Below are 20,580 nucleotides of genomic sequence, written 5' to 3' on the forward strand. Positions count from 1 at the left end.
TCGGCTGGCATGATTGACGAGGCGGCAGATCACAGTGATATGAATCAATCCGAGCAGGCCTGAGATGAGTTGAATGGTGAGCTGCGCAGTTGCTCGATTGTTCGTGATATCCTCGTAGTGTTTGCCTCCGATTGTCCAGTTGCGGGCTGTTCCAACAATGAGCACAGCACTTATCGCGGTGGTTACCAGAAGCCCCTGGAATGCCGACCACTTCCGCCAAAACCCAACTGTGGGATCTCTACTTTCGGTCATCCTAGTGTCGTGTGGATGCTCAGCAACAGCTTTATTAGGCCTTCGTCAAAGCTCCAGAGGTTCCGAGGTGGCTCCAGCCAGCCCCCTCGAAGGAGATGCAAGGCATTATTAATTCTTTGCTCAGAAGACAGAAGAGACAGCCGCCAGGGGTTTATGTAGGGTCGCCTACAGCTTCAAGTTGTATCAGTTGCTACCAACATCCAGCGCTTCTGCTGCAGCCTAAGAGGGCCAATTCTGAGACTGCAAAGTGATTGGTGCATGATATGATGATGCAGGGGACCGCCGTATTGATTGGCAGGAAGGCATCCCGAAGCCAAGTGTCGCAGATCCACAGAGCTGCGCCGACCAACAGCCCAAAGTCTCAAGCAATTCCCTGAGTGGGACCTGCACTGCCACGATCTGAGAAGGGCGCTGGGCGGAACAGATAAAGCATGCTTCCTCCCGACAACAACCTGATTCACCACGTTAGTACATCGCGATCTTGCGATGCGTGGTCGCTGCTCCTTTGAAGCTCTATTATCAGTAAATGCACGTAATGTTGTAGTTACGGTTGATGAGGACTGACCTATGCGGCCCAGGTACGTTGATATTGTAGGTTTCGTTCCTTTCAGTGGAGCGGCAAGTTTATCGAGACTTGAACCAAGTCCATATGTAAGAACGGGTGTGCTTTTTCAGCAAAGTACTACACGCTTTCGGTCGTAAACGAAGTATCTGTGCTTATAGCATTCCCATCGAAGAAAGCCACCCGTGGTGCGATAGCTGGAGCGATTGGCGGCTTCTTTTTGCCTAAAGAGACAGATCGCTCACGCATCAACAGCCGCGAAGGGCCAAAGTTGTTCATCGCAAAACTCGCCGTAGAGTCGCATTGACTCGAACAACAGGAGGTTTTCGACGTCCTCCGGCTACTTGTACCGTCACTTCCAAAATTCCGATCGATGGATGAAGAGAATGGCACGGTGCTATCACTCAGTCGTCGATCAACCTCGACCGCCGAATCTTCAGTTACCTCTGGCCTAAAGACTTGGGCTAGCGGAACGATACTCCCCTGGACTGTCAATGGCTCGTCTAAGTCGGAGGAGTCGAAAACAGCATCTGCATCATATAGGACCTCCCCTGCGCCGTTGTAATATCGGGCGGGATCGAAGGACGGCGAATAAGCTTCACGAGGTAGGGGTTGTTGAATGAGTGTGGTCTGTCCATTGACACATGCAACATTGACGAGACAAAATGCTGGAGACAGTTTGCTGTTATCGAGCACCAGTATGCCTCTCTTGTGTATCGCGACCTTTTTCATCGCAGTTAGAAGGTGATAAGCGGGCTCATCTGAGCCCCATTCCGATGCCCTACAATCAAGCATTAAGCTCTAGCCAAAGTACCATATTGCTAGACATGCAGTTTCTTACCGGTTAACATTTACTGGTCCATTCTGCGCTTCACCGAGGATCGCAAGCAATCTCATCTTAGCATGGGAAGTGCTTTGGCGCTTGGCTATGGTCTCAAGAGCCTCGCGCAGACGGTCTTCAGACTGGCTGTGCGTCAGGTTTTCCAGACGTGCACTCGGCACCGCTGTATGATGATGCGTGTCCAGGACACTACTGGTATCCTTCGCGATTAGGACCCATGGGAAATCAAGCGCGGGCATCGCCGCCTCAGTTTACTTGACCGTGATTGACGTGTGGTTTCATATGCCCAGTGTCTGTACATCGATGCGGGGTGGTAATTCGTTTGTTAGCTGTATGAGTGAGCCTTTGAAGATCTCTTGCGTCTATTGGGCTCTGAGGTAGGAGAAAAGAACATGGAGAGCGCAAGTATCCTCATCGTGAAGCTTTAACGGCTGAGGCGTTGGTCATTGAAGGGAGAGGCAGGTGAAGGGAGGGAGACTTGGAATGTATAGCGTGTCGCGAGCGCGCAGCCCTTGTCTTAGGTTGATGGCGGGGATGCGACCGGCTTGCTTCCCGCACAAATGGATACGAGCGAGTGTCTCACTGTTGGCACTCGACTGAGTATGAATTATCCAATTGCAAAGATACGATATCCATTATATGGGCCTGGGAGGAGATATTGGACCGAAGTTCGACACATTCTGTGGGACTTGTTGCTCGCTCTGTAGTGAAGCACCGATGCTAGGAGCGCATTATTAGGCGAGTCAAGTCAACATGCAACATGCTCTTTAGAACTGCGTGATTGACCAAGGATGTTGTTGTGACGAGAATTTAGCCCAAGGGTAAAGGTCGTACTTGTAAGAGTGGTGCTCTGAGATGCAATGTCTGACTGAATGAAACTTGGTTTAATCCGCGATACATTGACGCTGAAATAGGATGGATATTCGATGGTCGGGTACAGTACTACTAATCAGGCATTTTCTTCCTATCTGACACCCCTCAGCCTCTATCCATATTTCCTGCTCTATTAACCCTCGTTCAAGAGAGAAATCCTGAAGCGAATACCATCTCAGGACATTAATTTGAATATTCACACATATTCCACAGCAGACACACTCTTTTCGCAGCAGTCTAAGGGCTTGTGGCAGCCATACAAATGGATGTTGGTGGATGCGACATCCTAGACCGGGGCCTTGAGGGAGACCAAAATTGCTTCTTTGCGCTAGTATGACTGTTGGCGCCATCGGCCCTCAGTGATAATGCTTCAACATTTGCCCTCAGAGGACCACCCGGATAGACTGACAGCTTTATCTTAACGGGCCAATTGCCACAAGTGCAACAGCAATTCGATGTTGATGTAAACGAGAAACTTACTCTCGTCACCAAATGCCACCCTCATGGTTCAGGTTGCGGCCTGGCCGACCTGAGGACGTCGCAGACATGTGCGAGTGCTTTTTCGATGGCTTCTCAAACAACGTCCCCGCCAGAATCTGCTTTCCACGAACATCTTCGCAAGCACAGGCATTCTGGTATGATTCTTTAAGCGAAGAGATCCAGGACCCAAATGCGCGTTTTCTTGTCGTCGCAGACATATCCACGGTGCCAGAGACGGTTATCGCATTCGCAAAATGGAACGCGCCCCTCCCGTCAGACACCGTGTATCCACCACTACCGGACAACTGGCCTCGGGATGGCAGTCCCGAGGAAGCCCGGGCTTTCTTTGAGAAGCTTGCGAAGAAGCATGAAGTGATCATGGACAAGCGACCCCATTGGTACCTTGAGATCATTGGCACGAAGAAGGCCTACCAAGGGAAAGGAGCTGGTGGGATGTTGATTCGATGGGGCACTGAAAAGGCGGACAGGGACGGAGTCGAGTGTTACCTAGATGCAAGTCCAATGGGTGCGCCGATATATGAGCGCTATGGCTTCAAAACACTAGAGACGATAAATTTCTTCGACGAGAAATACGGATATGAGCATGCGTTCATGGTGAGGGATACGAGAAACGAGGTTTAGAGAGCCTTGGCTTCCCTGGAAGATATGCCTACTATATCCATGCCGTCTCTCATTATAGCTAGGTCTTCGTTCGACAGATGTAATGTTCGCTTATAGACTAATAGGTATATCTGAAGAACGGATTCTCCCGATCCGTGTGGTCACTGAACGCGGCTACAGCTCTTTCCTGCTCATCTCCGCCATGTTCCGCCTGAAGTGCAGCCAAAGCACTTGCCTTCTGCTTGTTCATCATGATCATATAGAAAGCGAAAGCAATGAGCAGACCAATCTCAACGCAGTATGCTACCAACACGGCGATAATACCCGATGTATAAACAGGAGCTTCGTTGCTCTTGAAGGCAAAGGGGCCGACTATGTTGCCAACACAGTATGAGATGAAGAAGATAGCATTAACGGTCGATCGCTTTGTAGATCCAGCAACATTTGCGGTGAGCAAAGACATAATCATCGAGAACGAAGCAGTGTAACAGGCGGTGAGCTATAGTGCGTGTGTAAGTGACCATTTATCGAGCGAGGCAGGAGGCAAAGGCAAGTAGATAACTCACATAGTAGCATGCAAGGAGCGCACCTCGCGAGTCTCTTGAGATGGTGTGTATACCGATAGTGCCAGCAAGAGCGGGTAGAACGTAAACGCAGGCAACAGCGCATCTCATTTGGCCCGGGAGCCATCGTTGGATATACATGGCCGACAGGTTGGCGAAGAGGATGATGAATCCGTATGGCACCTGAAGCAAAGTGGCATTCAGGCTGCTGAATCCGAAGCCTTTCACGATTAAGCTACCAAAATTTGACACTGCGCCATTGACAACTTGAGTTGACATCCCGAAGAGAAAGAAGAACCATGTCTTGGGATCTAAGAAAGCCTCCTTGATTTGGTAGGGCTTGGTCTTTGTGTTCTTGATACCAGTCTGGTTGTCCCGTAATCTCTCAACTGCAAGCTTCTTCTCGGAATCAGTGAGCCAGCGTCTAAGCAGAGTATAGTTGGTAAGCCTTGTTGTCTCTTGTATCGGAGGTGCGATGTGCTCACTTACGCGCTCACGGCATTTTCAGCCAGGGTGAAGAACATGAAGAGTCCCCAAGCCGAGGACACAGCGCCGATGATAATGAATTGATAACGCCATGATTCTAAGGCTCCATGAATATGACCGATGCCATAGCCAAGGAGACCACCGAAAGCATTGGCCAGGCCAAGGAAGGTCGACCAGTATCCAATTCGCACAGGCTGCTCTTCAACCTTATACCACATGGCTGTGATTAACAGGTAGCCAGGAGTTGAACATGACTCCAGAGCGCCTAGAACAAAGCGGAGACCGGCGAACGAAGGGAAGCTTTTGCACCCGCCAAGAGCCATAGTGATGCCTCCCCATATGAAGATGTTTGCTGACATCCATTTCGCTACCGACAACTTCTGCATTGCGTAGCTGGTAGGGTACTCAAAGACCATATATCCAAAGTAAAAGATGCTACCTAGATATTGGTCAGATTTTCGATGAACTCACAATCTCATCAGCCTCAGAACTTACCTAGCCAGCTGTATTGGTCGCCGACAAGGCCAAGATCCTTCTGCAGTCCAAAGACGGCGGCATAACCAATGGTTGCTTTATCGATATACGTGACAAGATATGTGATGCAGATGAAGGGAATGACCATCCAATCTATCTTGCGAAGGAGTTTCTTCTCCGCAACGGGGTCTATAGGGTCGGCGAGCTCTTGGCCCTTGGTGAAGAGATTGAGGGCGACATCACCATCCTTGGCATCCAGTTGAGGTTGGATCTCAGAGTGCAGCGCTATTCCTTTGTCTTGGGACTCCATGATCGATAGGGATTGTTTCGTTTCTGATCTACAGTAGGATGATCTTGGGTATGTAGCCAGGGGAGCACGAGGTCCTAATATGCCTGTCTGCTTGTCATCACCGGTCGGCAGTCACGACCAGAGCGGCACCACCTTGCCGAGCATAGCCTGTTGCAAAAGGCATAAGCCACCGGAAATGCCAAGGTCTGAACGATAGCTGCATACCGTCGTTTCGTCCCAACTTGAATGCCGTTACTCATTCTGACCACTGCTCTCCAACGGCACCAAGCCAGCGCGGGGAACTACCCCCGTGGGGATGCTCCTTGTCGCTCGCCATGACTCGTCACATCAGTGGGGATAGCTAGTTTTACACTACTGAGCACCTTATTTGCGGGGTCTATCCGGAAAACTTCAGGGTGCAAGTGCTTCTCCGCCCCAAATTCCGCCAAACAATTTGATGAGCCGGAAAAATGGTCACTTGCTTTCATCATAATCAAGTTCACAGATCATAAAGCCAGGGATATTGATGTTGCACAATTGATAGAAAATACCATGACCTGGGTCAATGAGTCATACAGTTTATCGTTGCTATAATCATACATCATTTGCCTCAGTAGTTCGTAGTAAACAACAACCACAGTGTCTAAAATCATCAGTCCTATCCAGTCATCTCCGTAGTAATAGTGATTCAGCCGTCATATTTACATAAATCCGGTTGAGGGTTCGGGGAGCCAGGGGCCTGGAGATGCATCGAATCCCGTAAATGGCCCAAACGCCTGGAGCAAGTTAGCAGGACGCTATTGAAAACGTCGTCAAAATCGGCGGTTTGTGTACTCACCAAAGCATCAATGTCCAGCCAATCCGTAGTCTGCCATCCGTTCCAGAAGTTCTGCATCCCCATCAAGTTTGAATCAAGAGGCAAAGCCGCCTGGTCAAACGTCGATTGAGACAAATCTGAAGGGACATCCACGCCATTGCCCATTGCCAATGCCTCGAGCTGCAAGCGGTCGAGGGGAAGGCGCCGCGTTCCTCCAGGGGAATGACATTTAGCTTCCTGTCTCATCTCTTCTAGGATGATACTGTATCTGCGGCTAGGTGAATTCGTCGCAGTTGCCTCAGCGAGGTGGTGCTGACACCTTTCCGCCAGGTCGAAGAGGCCCTCGAGTTGCATGTCCAGCTCCTCGATGGAAGCCGGGGGCAATAGAGATCTCTGGATCTCCCAGACATATACCACTGCCAATGCACAGAAGGTCACGTAATGCGTCCACCAAAATGCGTGAAATAGAGTGCCGTCGCGGGCCATGTCATCAACCATGTCTAGCACATCCCGTGCGGCCAGGAGACAGTCAGAAATATGAGTCAGCGGCGCTGCATCCGGGGTGCGACCACTCTGCTGCAAGAGAAATGGTCGATTTGCATGCATCACTGCATGGTAATAGGCTAACTTCAGCGCAGTCGCCTGCCGTCGGAACGGAGGAATTAGACTCGCTGGATTGACCGAGCCTAGTATTGGCGGAAGACGGGATTTCCAATTGTCAAGGTCCTCCTTGATATGAGTGACAGTGTCATCAAGCGCCTCTCGGGATGGTTGATCCAAAGAATAAACCTGTTGAGATATACGGCCAACTACTCGAGCGATTCTGTGCAAGCATGTTAGCCGCTACCTATGTGAATGTGTATCGTTTCGTTGAGTGACATGGCTGACTCACTTCGCATGAAAGATTAAGGAGTGAATTGAGCAGTCCTTATTCTTGTGCGGCTTGGGACCCTCATAAGTCATGTCCTCGTCGTTAACAGCATCAGGCAGCTCCTGGTCGATGTCTTGGTCGTGATAGTGCCGTGGCCGACCGAAGATGACGCCCAGATATATGTCCAATATGTATGCCACCCAGAATGTCCGCTTTCGACATTGAGAAGTAACATAGTCCCTGGGTGTGTCTTTGGTGGTTACTGGTCGAGCTCGAGCCCTGTTTGTTCGTCTATGCAGTCCTAGCGCCGCAATGTTTTGGATAACGGTACCAAACACGTACCATGTCTGGTTCATACGTGATGAATGGAGTAGATAGAGGACTTGTATCAACCTAGCTTGCACGGAATCAAGTGTAGGGTAGCCTGTAGCGGAGTCCGTGAGGCGGCTTGCGGCCATGAACAGCCGGTCACCCCGTCGAGTAGCCAAAATCTCCTCATCGGACGACAAGCCGCCTCGTGACTTGCCTCTGTGGAAAATTGCAATGGCCAGTATAGTGAGAACGATGGCGGCTTTCATATCGCCAAGCTCATGACTAAGCGGCAACGTGTGGTCTACGTTGTGTTGAAGCTGGCCAAGCCACGACTCCACGCTTGGCCTGTGCAGAAAGCGATACGTTGCAATGCAGACGTCGAAATAGAAGCTCACAAGTTCGGAGGCTGAAGAGCGGTCCGGAATAGGCAGAGTGCCGCCATGGTCAATATCAAACGCCTTGTCTCCCGCACACATCTGCAGCTGGTCTTGATGTCGGTCACCCCATCTTGCATTATCCAGGTGGTTGTCAGTCAAGCCTGACACAACTCTCGGCTGCTGAGACAATCGCTTCCAAGCGCGATCGAGAAAGGCGAGGCCAGAAGTTCGATCAACATATTGACCCTGAATCTCCGTCAAACCAAGGTCTGGAGATGCTCGGGACGGCAAGAAAGGGGTTGGCTGGGCCTGTGGTGGCTGAAGGTGTGGTGGTGGCGTGGCTGGAGGAGGCGTTGGAGGCCGGCCACGGCCATACTTGGTCATGTAAAGGCACGGGACGCCTTTACTCGTGCAGTTGTTGCAAGGGAGAGTCCCGGAACACCTTGCCTTCCGCTGTTTACAAGCATCGCAAGCTCTGCTGACCTTCTGCCGCTTCGAGCCCGAGCCTTGCTCAGATGGCGGCTGCTCGCTTGCTCTTTTCCGGGACGAGGCTGGCGAATCATCAAGTCCGGTGACGAGCGTCGGTGAAGCAGACATCATGCGATGATATCCGCCAGAAAGTCCTCTGGTCGACAGCGGCTCGTAGAAGGCTTTTCCATCGACTGCGGCTCCCTGAGCCGCCGATATCCCCTGAGGCCGGCTCCCAAGGTGGGCTTGTCTGTTCTCCTTTCCGGTGTTTGGCGCGTGTAATTCCACTTTTTGTTGCAGTTCCCACTTCACAAATCCGCTCGAGGGGCGGAGAAAGCTGTATTTAAGGGAAACACCGCAACGCGGGGTACTGGGAACGCTAAGCACAGGTCTGGGGATCAGTCGAAATGCGCTAACATGCCGATTGAAGCCATCACAGTCGCCAGAACTTCCTTCGCGTGCTTTGTAGCCTTTAACCTGGCGGAGTCATTCCCCCACACTCTGCTCGCATTGACTACCGTATCTGTTAGGTGTAATGTGCGACATCGGCAATCATTGTCGTCAATTGCTTATCCTAGGACTTGTGCACGTAGGAGGCATCGTTCGTTGTCTTTGGCACCTTGATCCTTCATGTTAACCGACCATACGTGCGAGAGTTAACTAAAACCGATTCTAAAATGCCTTTCGAGAAGCCATCGTTTGATTCTTTGCCACTGCGGAAAGATGGTCCCCGGGGGAATGCCTGGGGCCTGTTTGGCGACGATGACCAGTTAGGGATGCTCAACTTGCTAACGCCCGAAACAATCGCTGAAGCGGCGAAGGAGATCAAAGAGGGTGTGCGTGTTTCGACTGACCTACGGCTTGATCGAATGTCGGTTCCCTGTTTTGGGCGGCTTCCATTTGAGCATAAGATCAAGAACAAGGCTCCCAGAATTATCAATGATGACACGGTCATTTTCAACACTCAGGTCGGCTCGCAGTGGGACGGCTTCCGGCATTACGGCTTTCAGAAGGAGCAGTTATATTTTGGAGGCCGAACTCTCGACGACTTGCTAAGTTCAGACGCAATTGGGACACAGGGTGTGTGACGTGCTGCAAAGCAATAAATACAGAGCCATCTAGCTGACAATTTGGCAGCCTGGGCAGAAAAGGGGGGGATCATCAGTCGCGGTGTGCTACTGGACTATGTAGCATGGGCGGAAGCGAAAGGCATCGAGATTAAAGCTTTCACATCGACGTCTATTCCAGTGTCAGTCCTGCAAGAGATCGCAACGAGCCAAGGCACGAGTCTCAAGAAGGGTGATATCCTCTTCATTCGAACGGGCTGGATCCGATCATACAACCAATTGACCGACGAGGGCTGTCGTGAGCTCGCTGCCATGTCGAACCCACCTGCAATTGGACTCGAGTCCTCAGAATCAACCCTGAGATGGATTTGGGATCAAGGTTTTGTCGCTGTGGCTGGCGACCAGCCGAGTATGGAGGCATGGCCTTGCCAGAACACTGAGTACTGGTTACATGAATGGTTTTTGGCGGGATGGGGACTGCCAATCGGGGAGCTTTTTGATTTGGAGCAGCTCGCTGAAGAGTGCCACAAGAGAAAACGGTGGAGCTTCTTCTTCAGCAGTGTCCCGCTTAAGGCATGGTTGCGTTGAGCCAACATGATTGCACAGCTAACATTTATAGGTCCCTGGTGGTGTGGCGAGTCCTCCAAACGGCGTTGCCATATTCTAAGCTTTAGAATTAGGTGAACATATTCATGCATCTACAAGAAGTCTCCCGTGTAAATACTATGAAACTTTATTGTATTATGTGAAATCCGTCGTGACGAGCTTAATCCGTCATAATAGACCGACAAAGTCACAGAGTACAGCGGTCGCATCAGGGAGTCCGTAATAACAGTGTCATGACGCTCCCCGCAGGCCTCGGCACAGTGGATGAGAAGCGAGATGGCCTGCAAAATCGATGTACTGGGGTATTCAAATTGCCTACAGCTTTAGTTATGACAAGTTATCTACACCTTGAATTTTTTCAGGTTCTCCGGACCAGCCTCTCGCGCAATCTTCTTGACCGTGTCTTCTCCTAACTCTTCAAATATGTCAGAGCCCCAATGCGCCTGGGTATTGAATCGCTTGTGTTGCTCCAGAGCATTGAGCGCTTCGAAGACATCTTGCGGTAGCTCCTTGACTTGACGATTTGACTCAATTCGAGACGGTGTGACGCTCTTGGGTAGCACCACAGTCCCTCGCTGGATGCCCCACGAGTATAGCACCTGGCCAGCGTCAAGACCAATCTTCTTCGCCAATTCTTGAACTTTCGGATCGTCAACCGTCCTCGGGACATTGAGCTGGTTGTTGCCTAGGGGCGAATAGGCCTCAATCAAAATTCCCTTCGATTTGCAGAAGTCGACCAACCCATGCTGTTGTAAGTAAGGGTGCGCCTCAATCTGGTTGACGGCTGGCACAATCTTGACTTTACTGAGAAGGTTCTCTAGCTTGTGCTTGGTGAAGTTGCAAACACCAATTGCCCGTACCTTGCCAGTGCTTAGCAGCTTCTCCATGGCCTTATAGGTCTCAGCAGGATCGATATCCGCAAGCTCGAACACTCCGTCCGCGTCTATCGGAAACCACTTGTCGCTGGGCTTGAATGCGCTGGATTGCGGTGAGCATGATGTAGAGCAGTAACTTGGCGCTGTAGGACACTTACACTGGCCAGTGCATCAGGAACAGGTCCACATAGTCTGTGCCCAGGTCTTTCAGTGTCTTTTCCAGCCCACTCTCGACGTCCTCTGCTCTGTGCTTGGTGTTCCAAAGTTTCCCAGTGATGAAGATCTCTGACCGAGGTACGCCGCTCGCGCGAATACCAGCGCCAACTTCTGCCTCATTTCTGTAGATGGCTGCGCAGTCTATATGGCGATAGCCACAGCGTAGGGCTTGCTCAACCGCGCGTTCGACCTCGTGAGGACCTGCCTGCCATGTGCCGAATCCCACTGCTGGAATCTCGGCTCCTGTATTCAACTTGAAGTGGGTTGGCAAAGGCATTTTGCAATTCTGAGGATGGCGCTGTTCTTTGAATCTTCTCGTGAATCTCAAATAGCAAGAATCCCCAAGCCAAGTAGCGTATCTAGACAGCTATGAATAAAGTAAATAAAAACACTTTGTCCCGATCGCGTCTTCTTTTAAAGCATCAGGAGCTTCTCCGAACACCGGTGCGGGGACACTGAGGAGCTTTCACCCCAACATGGCCAGTGACACAAGACTTCAAAAGCTACCACTTGGGGCATCTTCTAGGCATCTAACTCGAGTCCAAGAGTCTTTGCTCTTTGCTGCGGGCTTAGATGACTACCAAGAAGCGTCCTGGAAGGCTCCCAATCGTCTTCATGGTGGCGACGGAAATGCTTCATGGTGGGACAGGTTTCCGTCCAACCCCGCACTAACAAGCAAATTGATAGCGGAAATGTGAGAGACGAAGTTCCTAAGGTTACTTTGATTGGCTAGAACTCGATTCAGATTGGCCCCTCCATGTTCTCCTTCTCCGGCTCAACAGGTCCCGATCGGAAAAGGGAAAGGTCATGTCAAGAAAGCGGACACAGAGCTCGCTGCAATTGTACCGGACATGTTCGTTTGGGTACTGCGCTGGTCTGGGCATGCGGTCCTCGGGCTATCAGCATTTGACCCTCAGTGAACCCTCAGTGAATCTCATATAACTAATCCCAGGTTATGGCCGAGTGAGAGTTCTCGATAGCATCATGACCACAGGAAAGTCCCATTGATTGATCAAAATGGTGGCATCTATGGTAAAGGCTTATGCCAATGGAACAAAGTCCCCAGTGACTCTCAATGTCTGGGAAAAGACCGTTGAGAAGCCGCTGCTTCCGAGAGACGATGGCCCCCCACAGACAGTCGATGCTCTTGTGCGCAATAGAGCCCAGGCTTTCACGCATCAAACGATCGTTTCATATCCATCGTCTGGGATTGAATATGTCGACTACACCATGCAACAACTAGATGTCTTCGCATATCGCGTCGCGTGTCACTATCAGGACCGGTTGCCCGTGCGGTCGTCCTCGAGTGAGAAGCCGAAAGTCATAGCAATGCTGGGGCCATCTAATTTAGAGTATCTCGTCACGATGCTTGCCTTGATCAAGCTCGGACACACCATACTGTTTTTGTCGACTAGGATATCACAGGAGGCGGTTGAATCTTTGATGAGAACGACCCATGCAGAGACACTCTTGATTGACGGGAGGCATGAAGACACGGCGAGCGGAGTGAAAGGTCTTCTGTCCTCCATCAACGTTTTTGAGATTGCCCCAAGAGCAACATTCGAGTTTCCCATCGAAACACATGCAGATACCCGTCTCGACGGTAGCCTTGATCACGGTATCGAAACATCCAATATTGTCTACATTATACATTCCAGCGGTACGTTCACTTGGCATGGGCTTGAGAGTAACATTCTAATGGGAATGAAGGTTCAACTGGGCTTCCTAAACCAATTTACCAAACTCATAAGGCTGCGTTGGCAAACTACGAGGTCAATATGGACATGAAGGCATTTATCACCCTTCCTCTTTACCACAACCACGGCATATGCAATTTCTTCCGTGCCATACATTCAGGCAAATCCATCCACATGTACAATGCAGACCTACCCCTGACTTCAGAGTATTTGTCCCGCATCTTGCGAGATCATCATTTTGAAATATTCTATGGCGTACCATATGCCTTGAAGCTTTTAGCCGAAAGCGAGGCTGGTATCAAATTGCTTCGAGAGCTTAAAATCGTCATGTACGGAGGTTCAGCTTGCCCAGACGAGCTTGGTGACTTGCTCGTGAATCATGGGGTGAATCTCGTGAGCCATTATGGAGCGTAAGTTCTCCTTCATGAGCTGTTTTGATATTGGCTAATTCGATGGCGCTTGTAGAACTGAGGTCGGCCAGCTTATGACGTCTTTCCGACCAATGGGAGACAAAGCGTGGAACTATGTCAGAGAGCATGAGCGCTTGTCGCCGTTCTTGAGGTGGATACCCAGGGGTCCAAATCTGTTTGAGTGTTGTGTTCTCGAAGGATGGCCTCCAAAGTTGACTTCTAATCAATCAGACGGCTCCTATGCAACGAAAGATCTCTTCGAGCCTCATCCCACTATTTCCGGAGCCTGGAAGTATATCGCTCGGCTTGATGACACCATTGTCTTGGTTAACGGAGAGAAGTTCAACCCAGTACAGATGGAAGGGAAAATCCGTTCAACGAATTCAGTCACTGAAGCTGTCGTATTTGGTACCGGTCGACCATATCTTGGCGTTCTAGTTGTTCCGTCTCGATCAACGAAGGGGCTCCCATCAGAAAATATTCTCAAGCTGCTTTGGCCAACAATTGAATCCGCGAACCAGGCTATAGAAAGCTACGCTCGGATTTCCAAGAACATGGTTAAAATCCTTCCACATGACTGTTCATTCCCGAGAACAGACAAAGGCAGTGTCATTCGGCAGGCTTTTTACAAGAGATTTGCCAAGGAGATCAATGAGGCGTACGATGCTGCCGATGTGACTTCAACCAACGCACTGGTGATGAGTATTGATGAGCTCGAGGCTTTCCTTCGGAGGTGTCTCGCTAGTGGATTGAACAAAGACGTCGCTGCAATTACCGATGACACCGACTTCTTCAGCCTCGGTATGGATTCATTGCAGGCAATTCAGCTGAGAAGCGAAATTCTCAGAAATGTTCACGTCGGCGGCAAGAAACTTGGCCAAAACGTCGTCTTTGATTATCCTACAGTTGCAAAGCTTAGTGCATATCTGATCTCGTTGAGGACTGGTCAACTAGAGACTCAGGTGTCGGTTGAATCAGAAATGGATTCACTGGTTGAGAAGTATACCTCATTTAAACAGAGAAGCAATCACAAAAACTCTTCTGTGGTATGTGTAGTCGCAATCCAAGAGCTATTTTGGAACTGACGTGAAAACAGGTTGTCACAGGCGCCACGGGCTCCTTAGGCGCTCATGTTGTGTCACGATTAGTCCGAGACTCTACGATAGAGCGTGTATACTGTCTTGTTCGAGCAAATGACCCAAGTCAAGCTCTCCAGCGAGTCAGAGATTCTTTAGTGCAGCGTAAGGCATACCATGACCTCACGTTGCAAGCACGACGCAAGATTCGTGCGTTGCCATTCAACCAGTCGGACAACAATCTTGGATTGGAGAACAAGACGTATAGAAAGATCGCCCGAGACCTTCGCAGTATCATTCATTGCGCGTGGTCCGTGAATTTCAACCTGAAGCTGTCCAGCTTTGAACAAGATTGTATTGCTGGTATTCATAATTTGATCAGCCTGTGTCTAGCAGCTGACAGCACCGAACCGGCGACTTTCAATTTCTGCTCATCAGTCAGTACAGTTGCGAGCGCACCGAACGATGTCGTTCCGGAATCCCTTCCAGACTTCACCTGGGCTCAACAGATGGGGTATGCACAATCGAAATCTGTCGCGGAGCGTATCTGCATACGTGCAGCCGAGCTCACTGGCATCAAAGCTCGCGTCCTCCGCGTGGGTCAAATCATTGGCGACACTCAGCATGGCATTTGGAACGCCACTGAAGCCATTCCCATGCAGATGCAAACCGCCTTAACAGTTGGGGCTCTGCCCCAATTATCGGAAACACCATCTTGGCTCCCTGTTGACACGGTTGCGCAAGCGGTGGTTGACATATCCTTTTCCGATGCTGATAGCTTAGTGACCAATGTCGTCAACAAGCGAACCTTCAACTGGACAAGCGATCTATTGCCTGCATTAAGAACAGCCGGGTTGCAATTCGAGATAGTGGAGCCTCGTGACTGGGTTCGACGACTACGGGAATCAGATCCTGACCCCAAAACAAATCCGCCTATCAAGCTGGTCGACTTCTTTGCATCCAAGTATGACAAGGACGAGTTTTCTCCATCAAAGACATACGCTACAGAAGTTGCTTGCTCTCTGTCAAAAGCTCTTGCAGAAGCACCTGTTCTCGATCAAAGCTTGGTGAATAGATTCGTACAGTACTTCCTTTCCGGCCCTTGGAAGATACCCTCCCAACGTTTAGAATCTCAAACCCAGAAGACTGTCATTATCTTCTGCGGTCCATGCGGGTGCGGAAAGTCTACAGTAGGACAAGAGGTTGCAGCGTGGCTCGGCGGTGCTTTCATCGAGGGCGACTCACTACACACTCATGAAGCTGTGGATCGCATGACAAGTAAATTACCGCTTTCGGACGATGACCGCTGGGCTTGGCTTGATAGGATACAGAGTCACGCTAGGGAGGCAGCATTTGATTTGGGATACGATGTGGTCGCAGTAAGTTGCTCGGCGTTGAGAAAGGCCTACCGTGACCGTCTCCGAAATTTGAAATCACCAACCGGAAGTGGACAAGCAGGCCTCAATGTCGTTTTCGTTGACCTTCAAGCATCTCAAGAAATTTTGGTCTCGAGGACGACGTCGAGGAAAGGTCATTACATGTCCGCAGACATGGTAGAAGGACAAATTAAAGATCAAGAGGAGGTACAGGTGGATGAGGATGACATTTGGCCCATTAGTGTGGAGCAAACAGCAGACGAAGTCATGAATGAGGTTCGCTGGGCTGTGTCTAACGCACTACAATACAGCAAATAGGTTGCTAGTTGAATGCGCACAAAAGAGTGTACGAAATGAACATGTGCCTTTTGGAGATCGTGTAACTTGTTATGAACAAGTGAACTTTGCCTGTAAAGAACTCAATGAAATCATAGAATAAAATCATGGGTCTAGATATCAGCATATAAGCAGGATGATTCAAACCGAGGTGGTGCTGATAGCAACATCCCTTTCATGTGTGTTGCAATGAAACGTTGCAGGCAATTCAGTCTCAGCAAAGTATGCCAAGTCGATAACCAAAGTTTGAAGGGCCGTTGTGGCTGCCTTGAGCCGCATATTTGACTGAGCGGATTGTACTTCCCTTGCGCATTTCACGTATTGCAGCCACCCTAAATCATGTGCAGATCTGGCTTTTCGCTGATCGTTGCCGTAAATATCCTTTTGGAGAGCGACCATATCCCTTTTGTGTAACCTCGCTGCTGAAGTAAGCGTGAAGCGGCAGAGAATTGAGCGTTGACTGCTTGGAATGAGCGGCTCGGCGAAACGGTTGACGGCTCAGATGCGATCTTCTTCCCAGGGACACACCTTGGAATGCAGCGTTGCCGTACCCCTGAAAGGTCGTGAGAAGTGGCGGGGCTACGATTTAGGATTACTATATATAAATGAGGTTCACTGAGATCATGGAAGAGCCGTGTCATCAAATCAACCGGAGTCTTGTTCAAGTTACTCATTCATTAATCAGTCAGGATGGCTCGTGGATTTCTCTCATTATTCGGACTCGCGTTGGGTCTTTTGGTTATCCAAAGTGAAGGTTCTCCTTCTCATATCCATGGGAGAGAGGCATCAGCCTCGGCAATCGACCTTGCCAAAGGGATATTTAAAAATGCCCAAGTGGTCTCAGGGCCACACGGCAACAAGGCCTTTCAGATGAGCCCAGACACAATCAGTGGAGAGGCGTCTTTGACAGTCCCTAGTCAAAGTATCCCATTGATAAGACCCGGAACACCAGTTGTTGTAAAGGCAACGTATCAGGCACTACCCTCAACCTTGACCAAACGAGCTGAAGAATTGGCGAATTGTACTTTGTCAATATTCCTGGGAGGCAATCTCATTTTCACAAATACCATTCTGACCACTGATGGCAACTACACCACTGTTCAGATTCTCACCACATTTCCATCTGGCCCCAAGGCTCTGATCCTTAATGAGGTCTGTCCGCCTGGAGTGCCGGTGAATGTGACCATCGGCGGTGTTACTGTTGGTCCGCCACTGTCTACTCCTTCATTGTCAGTTCAGTCGCCTCCTACAGGACCATTACATACGGGAACTATAAGTGCAACCTTGCCTCCATTCAATGTTTCGTCTGCCCCGAGTGTGGGTCATCCGACGCCGGTGATTAGCGCTATCTCCAATCATTCATCAATAACGAGTATCATTAAAACGCTCCCTCCTTTCACCAATTTGTCTCAACCGACGGTCTCACCTATTGTAACCCCTATTGTTTACCCATTCACGTCTTCAACTTCACGCAATTACACTGTCCCTACCCTTACCCCACACTCGTTTCGCAATTCTTCATCAGCTACGGCCACCAGTCACCCAACATCTGTTACATCTCGGGGTGTGCCGACTATTACCGCACCGCCATACGTTCCGGGAGCCTGCAAGTGGCGGCCACACAACTATCACAACCCAGTTCCGTGTGGGGCTTTCGGTTACCCAGATGCAACCAAGACGGGTTTTCTGCTTGCAGTTGCGACCAACCTTCCTGGACCTGATCATTTCAAGGAACAGGTTGAAGAATGTGCTGCACTGTGCACTGCTCTGACCGGATGCACTAGCTATTTTCTTGCCCGCACTCCCTCATCAAATTCTTGGACCTGCAAGTTTTACAGCAACTTGGACCTCAATAGATTCTTCCACGATAACGAGCGCACACTCAAGTTTGCTGGAAATACATTTTGGTTCAGCAAGGATTGCTTGGTTTGTCGCAGCACGCCGCCTGTCAATACTATAAACACAGTCACTATACCGACCCCATCCTCGTCATCCTCGTTGTCATCCGTGGTATCAAATAGCCTTCCTTTGCCGACATGCACACGAGTATATAATCCCCCTGACTCGTTGGCCTGTGGTATCAGGGGCTTCGACCAGCCAGGACATCTTGTCGCGAGGGCTCGAACTCGCGATACCGCAGGTTGCGCTGCTTATTGCCAGCATCTAAATGATGTGAGAGCAGGGACTTGTGGCAGCTTTTCGTGGCAGGCAGACCTAGTCACATGCAACATATGGGGTACAAATGTGTGGAACGCTCTTGGCAACATTGCAACTGGTGGGGCGCAGTATCAACGAAATACTATGGATGACTTTGGTTGTTGGTTTTGCCCTGTCAATATTCAGTGGTTTGGTGTTTGGGACCAAGATCAAGTGCTAAGAAGAAGAACTCTAGAGTAAAAAGAGGGTGCCGGGTGGGAACAAGGAGCTGAGCTGCATCATTATTCACGGCGTTTTTAATTTGGAAATAATGAGTAATTTGCGACGTCTAATAGTTGATATGACTTGAACTTTTTAATAGCAGAGCCTTCCACTGTTTCACTAGTTGAAGACAAAGAATGAGATCAATCAGGATGGTTTAAAATATAATTATATTGCATCTACGTGCCATATCTACAGACACGCCACGAAAAGTTGTTATTAGGATGCCTATGTCGAAGAGCACTGGCATTTAGTCTTACATCAATGCCTACTGGATCACCATCAGCGACGGTTGGCCGAGGTCATTGAGAGAATTGTACATTCCAAGCCGCCGTGTACCCTGCACAATAGTTCTAGAGTGAATCGATCTAGAGAAGCTGGAAGATGGCAACGGCAACTCCAGCAGCGGCGATGAGGCGGGATGCCGCGCTCATAGCATTGGCCTGTGTTGGGTGTTAGCTGGGTTTAACAACACACAGGAAAGAAGAGATAACATACGTTGTTGACAACAACCAAAGTGGAGCTAGGAGTGGCAGATCCAGACTGAGTAGTGGTGCCAGTTGGGCTCGCAAAGCCGCTCTCTGCCGAGGTGCTGGTAGACAGAGTAGAAGGAGCGGCGCTCTCCGTTGCTGCGGGTTCGCTGGTCTCGGGGGCGGCTGCGCTGGTAGACTGCTCTACAGGAGCGCTGGTGGTCTCTTCAGCAGGAGGGGCGGTAGTGGTAGGCTCAACAGGAGCAGTAGTTGTTGGCTCCACAACAGGAGCTGAACTAGTCTACCGTCAAGGTCGGTGTCAGTCATAGTTTTTGAGGGGCATGAAGGTAATCGAGTGTGGTTCTCTAGAGACGGTGCTGTGGATGACTACTTACTGGGCTTGTTGGGGGACCAGATGGGACGGTAATGGTAACACCAAGGCCTTATGTTTGTTAGTTTTTATTGTGATAAACATATACGTCATGACTTACCAGCGCAAGTATCTACGCCGAACTGGACAGCCTCCTCGGCATCGGCATCACTTCCACAGTCGGAGTAGACGCACTCAAGGAAGTAGTTCTGAAGCGATGGCATCTTACAGAAGCAAAGGTACATGTTCGCCTCAGTGCAATCCAGGGGAGGGTGCTCAGTGATAACATCCTGGAAACAGGTGATCTAATGTTGTTGTTAGTCTCGTTGCTCTTCATGGCCAATTCAGCCATGACCAACTGTCGAAGGGTGTCATACGGCGCAGTACGGGACGGCAACGGCCACAGAAGCCAGAGAAAGCAAGCCAGCGGCGGCGAGCTGAATGGATGTAGAGGTCTTCATGGTGATATTGTTAATATCTGATTGTTATATCTCAACAGATAGTCTTTTTTGCAATGCTTAGCGAGCGGTACACTGGAATACACGGGTAGCGAGCGAGGAGCCGTCAGGACGCAATTGTTGTCGATGAGAAACGTGAATCGAAGTCTGCCTAGGGCACTCGTTGGAAAGATGGTTGGGGGCCTCTAATATACTGGGCGTTCTGCCATCATCCGAGAGCATCCGATCTGGTTCTTGGCTCGTCTCTGCATGTTGGAACCGTTCATTCGGCTAAGGAGGTCGCAGAGGCGTAGCGATTGGTGGTCACAGCAATTTGGTGTCCGCTCTCGGCCTATGGCTGTGTTGTGGCGTTCAATGGCGCTCGTGATAATTAACGCAGAGAGGTTCGGCGGTCTGGGCGAGCAGCCTACTGCAGAGCCGAGGCGCTCACACCAAACCCAGGCGGGTAGTTTAAAGTTATCTGATCCTCTGCTAACCCGATTTAAAGTTATCTGATCAACTGATAATCTATTGATCTTACCCCTGCCAGTGCGGAACCCTCCTGCGTCTGAAGTCGCATCAGCGCAAAATGGCCGTACGTAAAGGATTCGGCTTGGCTCCGATCGGCGTGCTCAGTGGAGTCTTGTAGTGTGCTGCTATTTCTGCTATACCCATGCATGCAGCACGATGTCAAGCTTGTTCAACGGAGCCTCGGTGTCCTCGGAACACATGGTGAGCACAGTCAATTCGGCTGTCGGACAACTGGATGTTTATCATCGAAATGATGGCTCATCCGTATTACTTTACGTGGTCTTTTTTTACCATGGACCCTATCCAAAGCAGAAGCATGCAAGAAGACAGACTTCGTCAAACCAACTACGCTGCATATAGTTTTTGTTCAGGCCAAGTCACTTGATTTTTCTGCGATTCTTGTTTTGTT

The 20,580-nt window shown here is 50.0% G+C and overlaps 4 protein-coding genes across 4 annotated transcripts; 1 reads left to right on the forward strand and 3 right to left on the reverse strand.

The window, feature by feature from the left end:
• Window positions 1–3,020: 3,020 nt before the first annotated feature.
• On the forward strand, window positions 3,021–3,650 carry UCRPA7_3541 (putative gnat family protein; the record flags this gene model as incomplete). Its single annotated transcript, XM_007916127.1, has 1 exon — window positions 3,021–3,650. One exon carries the CDS (start codon window positions 3,021–3,023, stop codon window positions 3,648–3,650), a length of 630 nt encoding a protein of 209 aa, XP_007914318.1.
• Window positions 3,651–3,747: 97 nt separating this feature from the next.
• UCRPA7_3542 (putative mfs allantoate protein) lies at window positions 3,748–5,462 on the reverse strand (the record flags this gene model as incomplete). Its single annotated transcript, XM_007916168.1, has 4 exons — window positions 3,748–4,128; window positions 4,196–4,616; window positions 4,682–5,117; window positions 5,174–5,462. The coding sequence occupies 4 exons, from the start codon at window positions 5,460–5,462 to the stop codon at window positions 3,748–3,750; spliced, it is 1,527 nt and encodes a 508-aa protein (XP_007914359.1).
• Window positions 5,463–10,300: 4,838 nt separating this feature from the next.
• On the reverse strand, window positions 10,301–11,327 carry UCRPA7_3543 (putative aldehyde reductase i protein; the record flags this gene model as incomplete). Its single annotated transcript, XM_007916162.1, has 2 exons — window positions 10,301–10,937; window positions 10,993–11,327. 2 exons carry the CDS (start codon window positions 11,325–11,327, stop codon window positions 10,301–10,303), a joined length of 972 nt encoding a protein of 323 aa, XP_007914353.1.
• Window positions 11,328–18,731: 7,404 nt separating this feature from the next.
• Window positions 18,732–19,664, reverse strand: UCRPA7_3544 (hypothetical protein; the record flags this gene model as incomplete). The annotated part of the gene is made up of 5 exons (XM_007916146.1): window positions 18,732–18,806; window positions 18,862–19,134; window positions 19,229–19,275; window positions 19,325–19,508; window positions 19,581–19,664. The coding sequence occupies 5 exons, from the start codon at window positions 19,662–19,664 to the stop codon at window positions 18,732–18,734; spliced, it is 663 nt and encodes a 220-aa protein (XP_007914337.1).
• Between the last annotated feature and the right edge of the window lie 916 nt (window positions 19,665–20,580).

The sequence above is a fragment of the Phaeoacremonium minimum genome, assembly GCF_000392275.1.
Source record: "Phaeoacremonium minimum UCRPA7 unplaced genomic scaffold PA7_03_scaffold_288, whole genome shotgun sequence".
Taxonomy (NCBI): Eukaryota; Fungi; Ascomycota; class Sordariomycetes; order Togniniales; family Togniniaceae; genus Phaeoacremonium; species Phaeoacremonium minimum.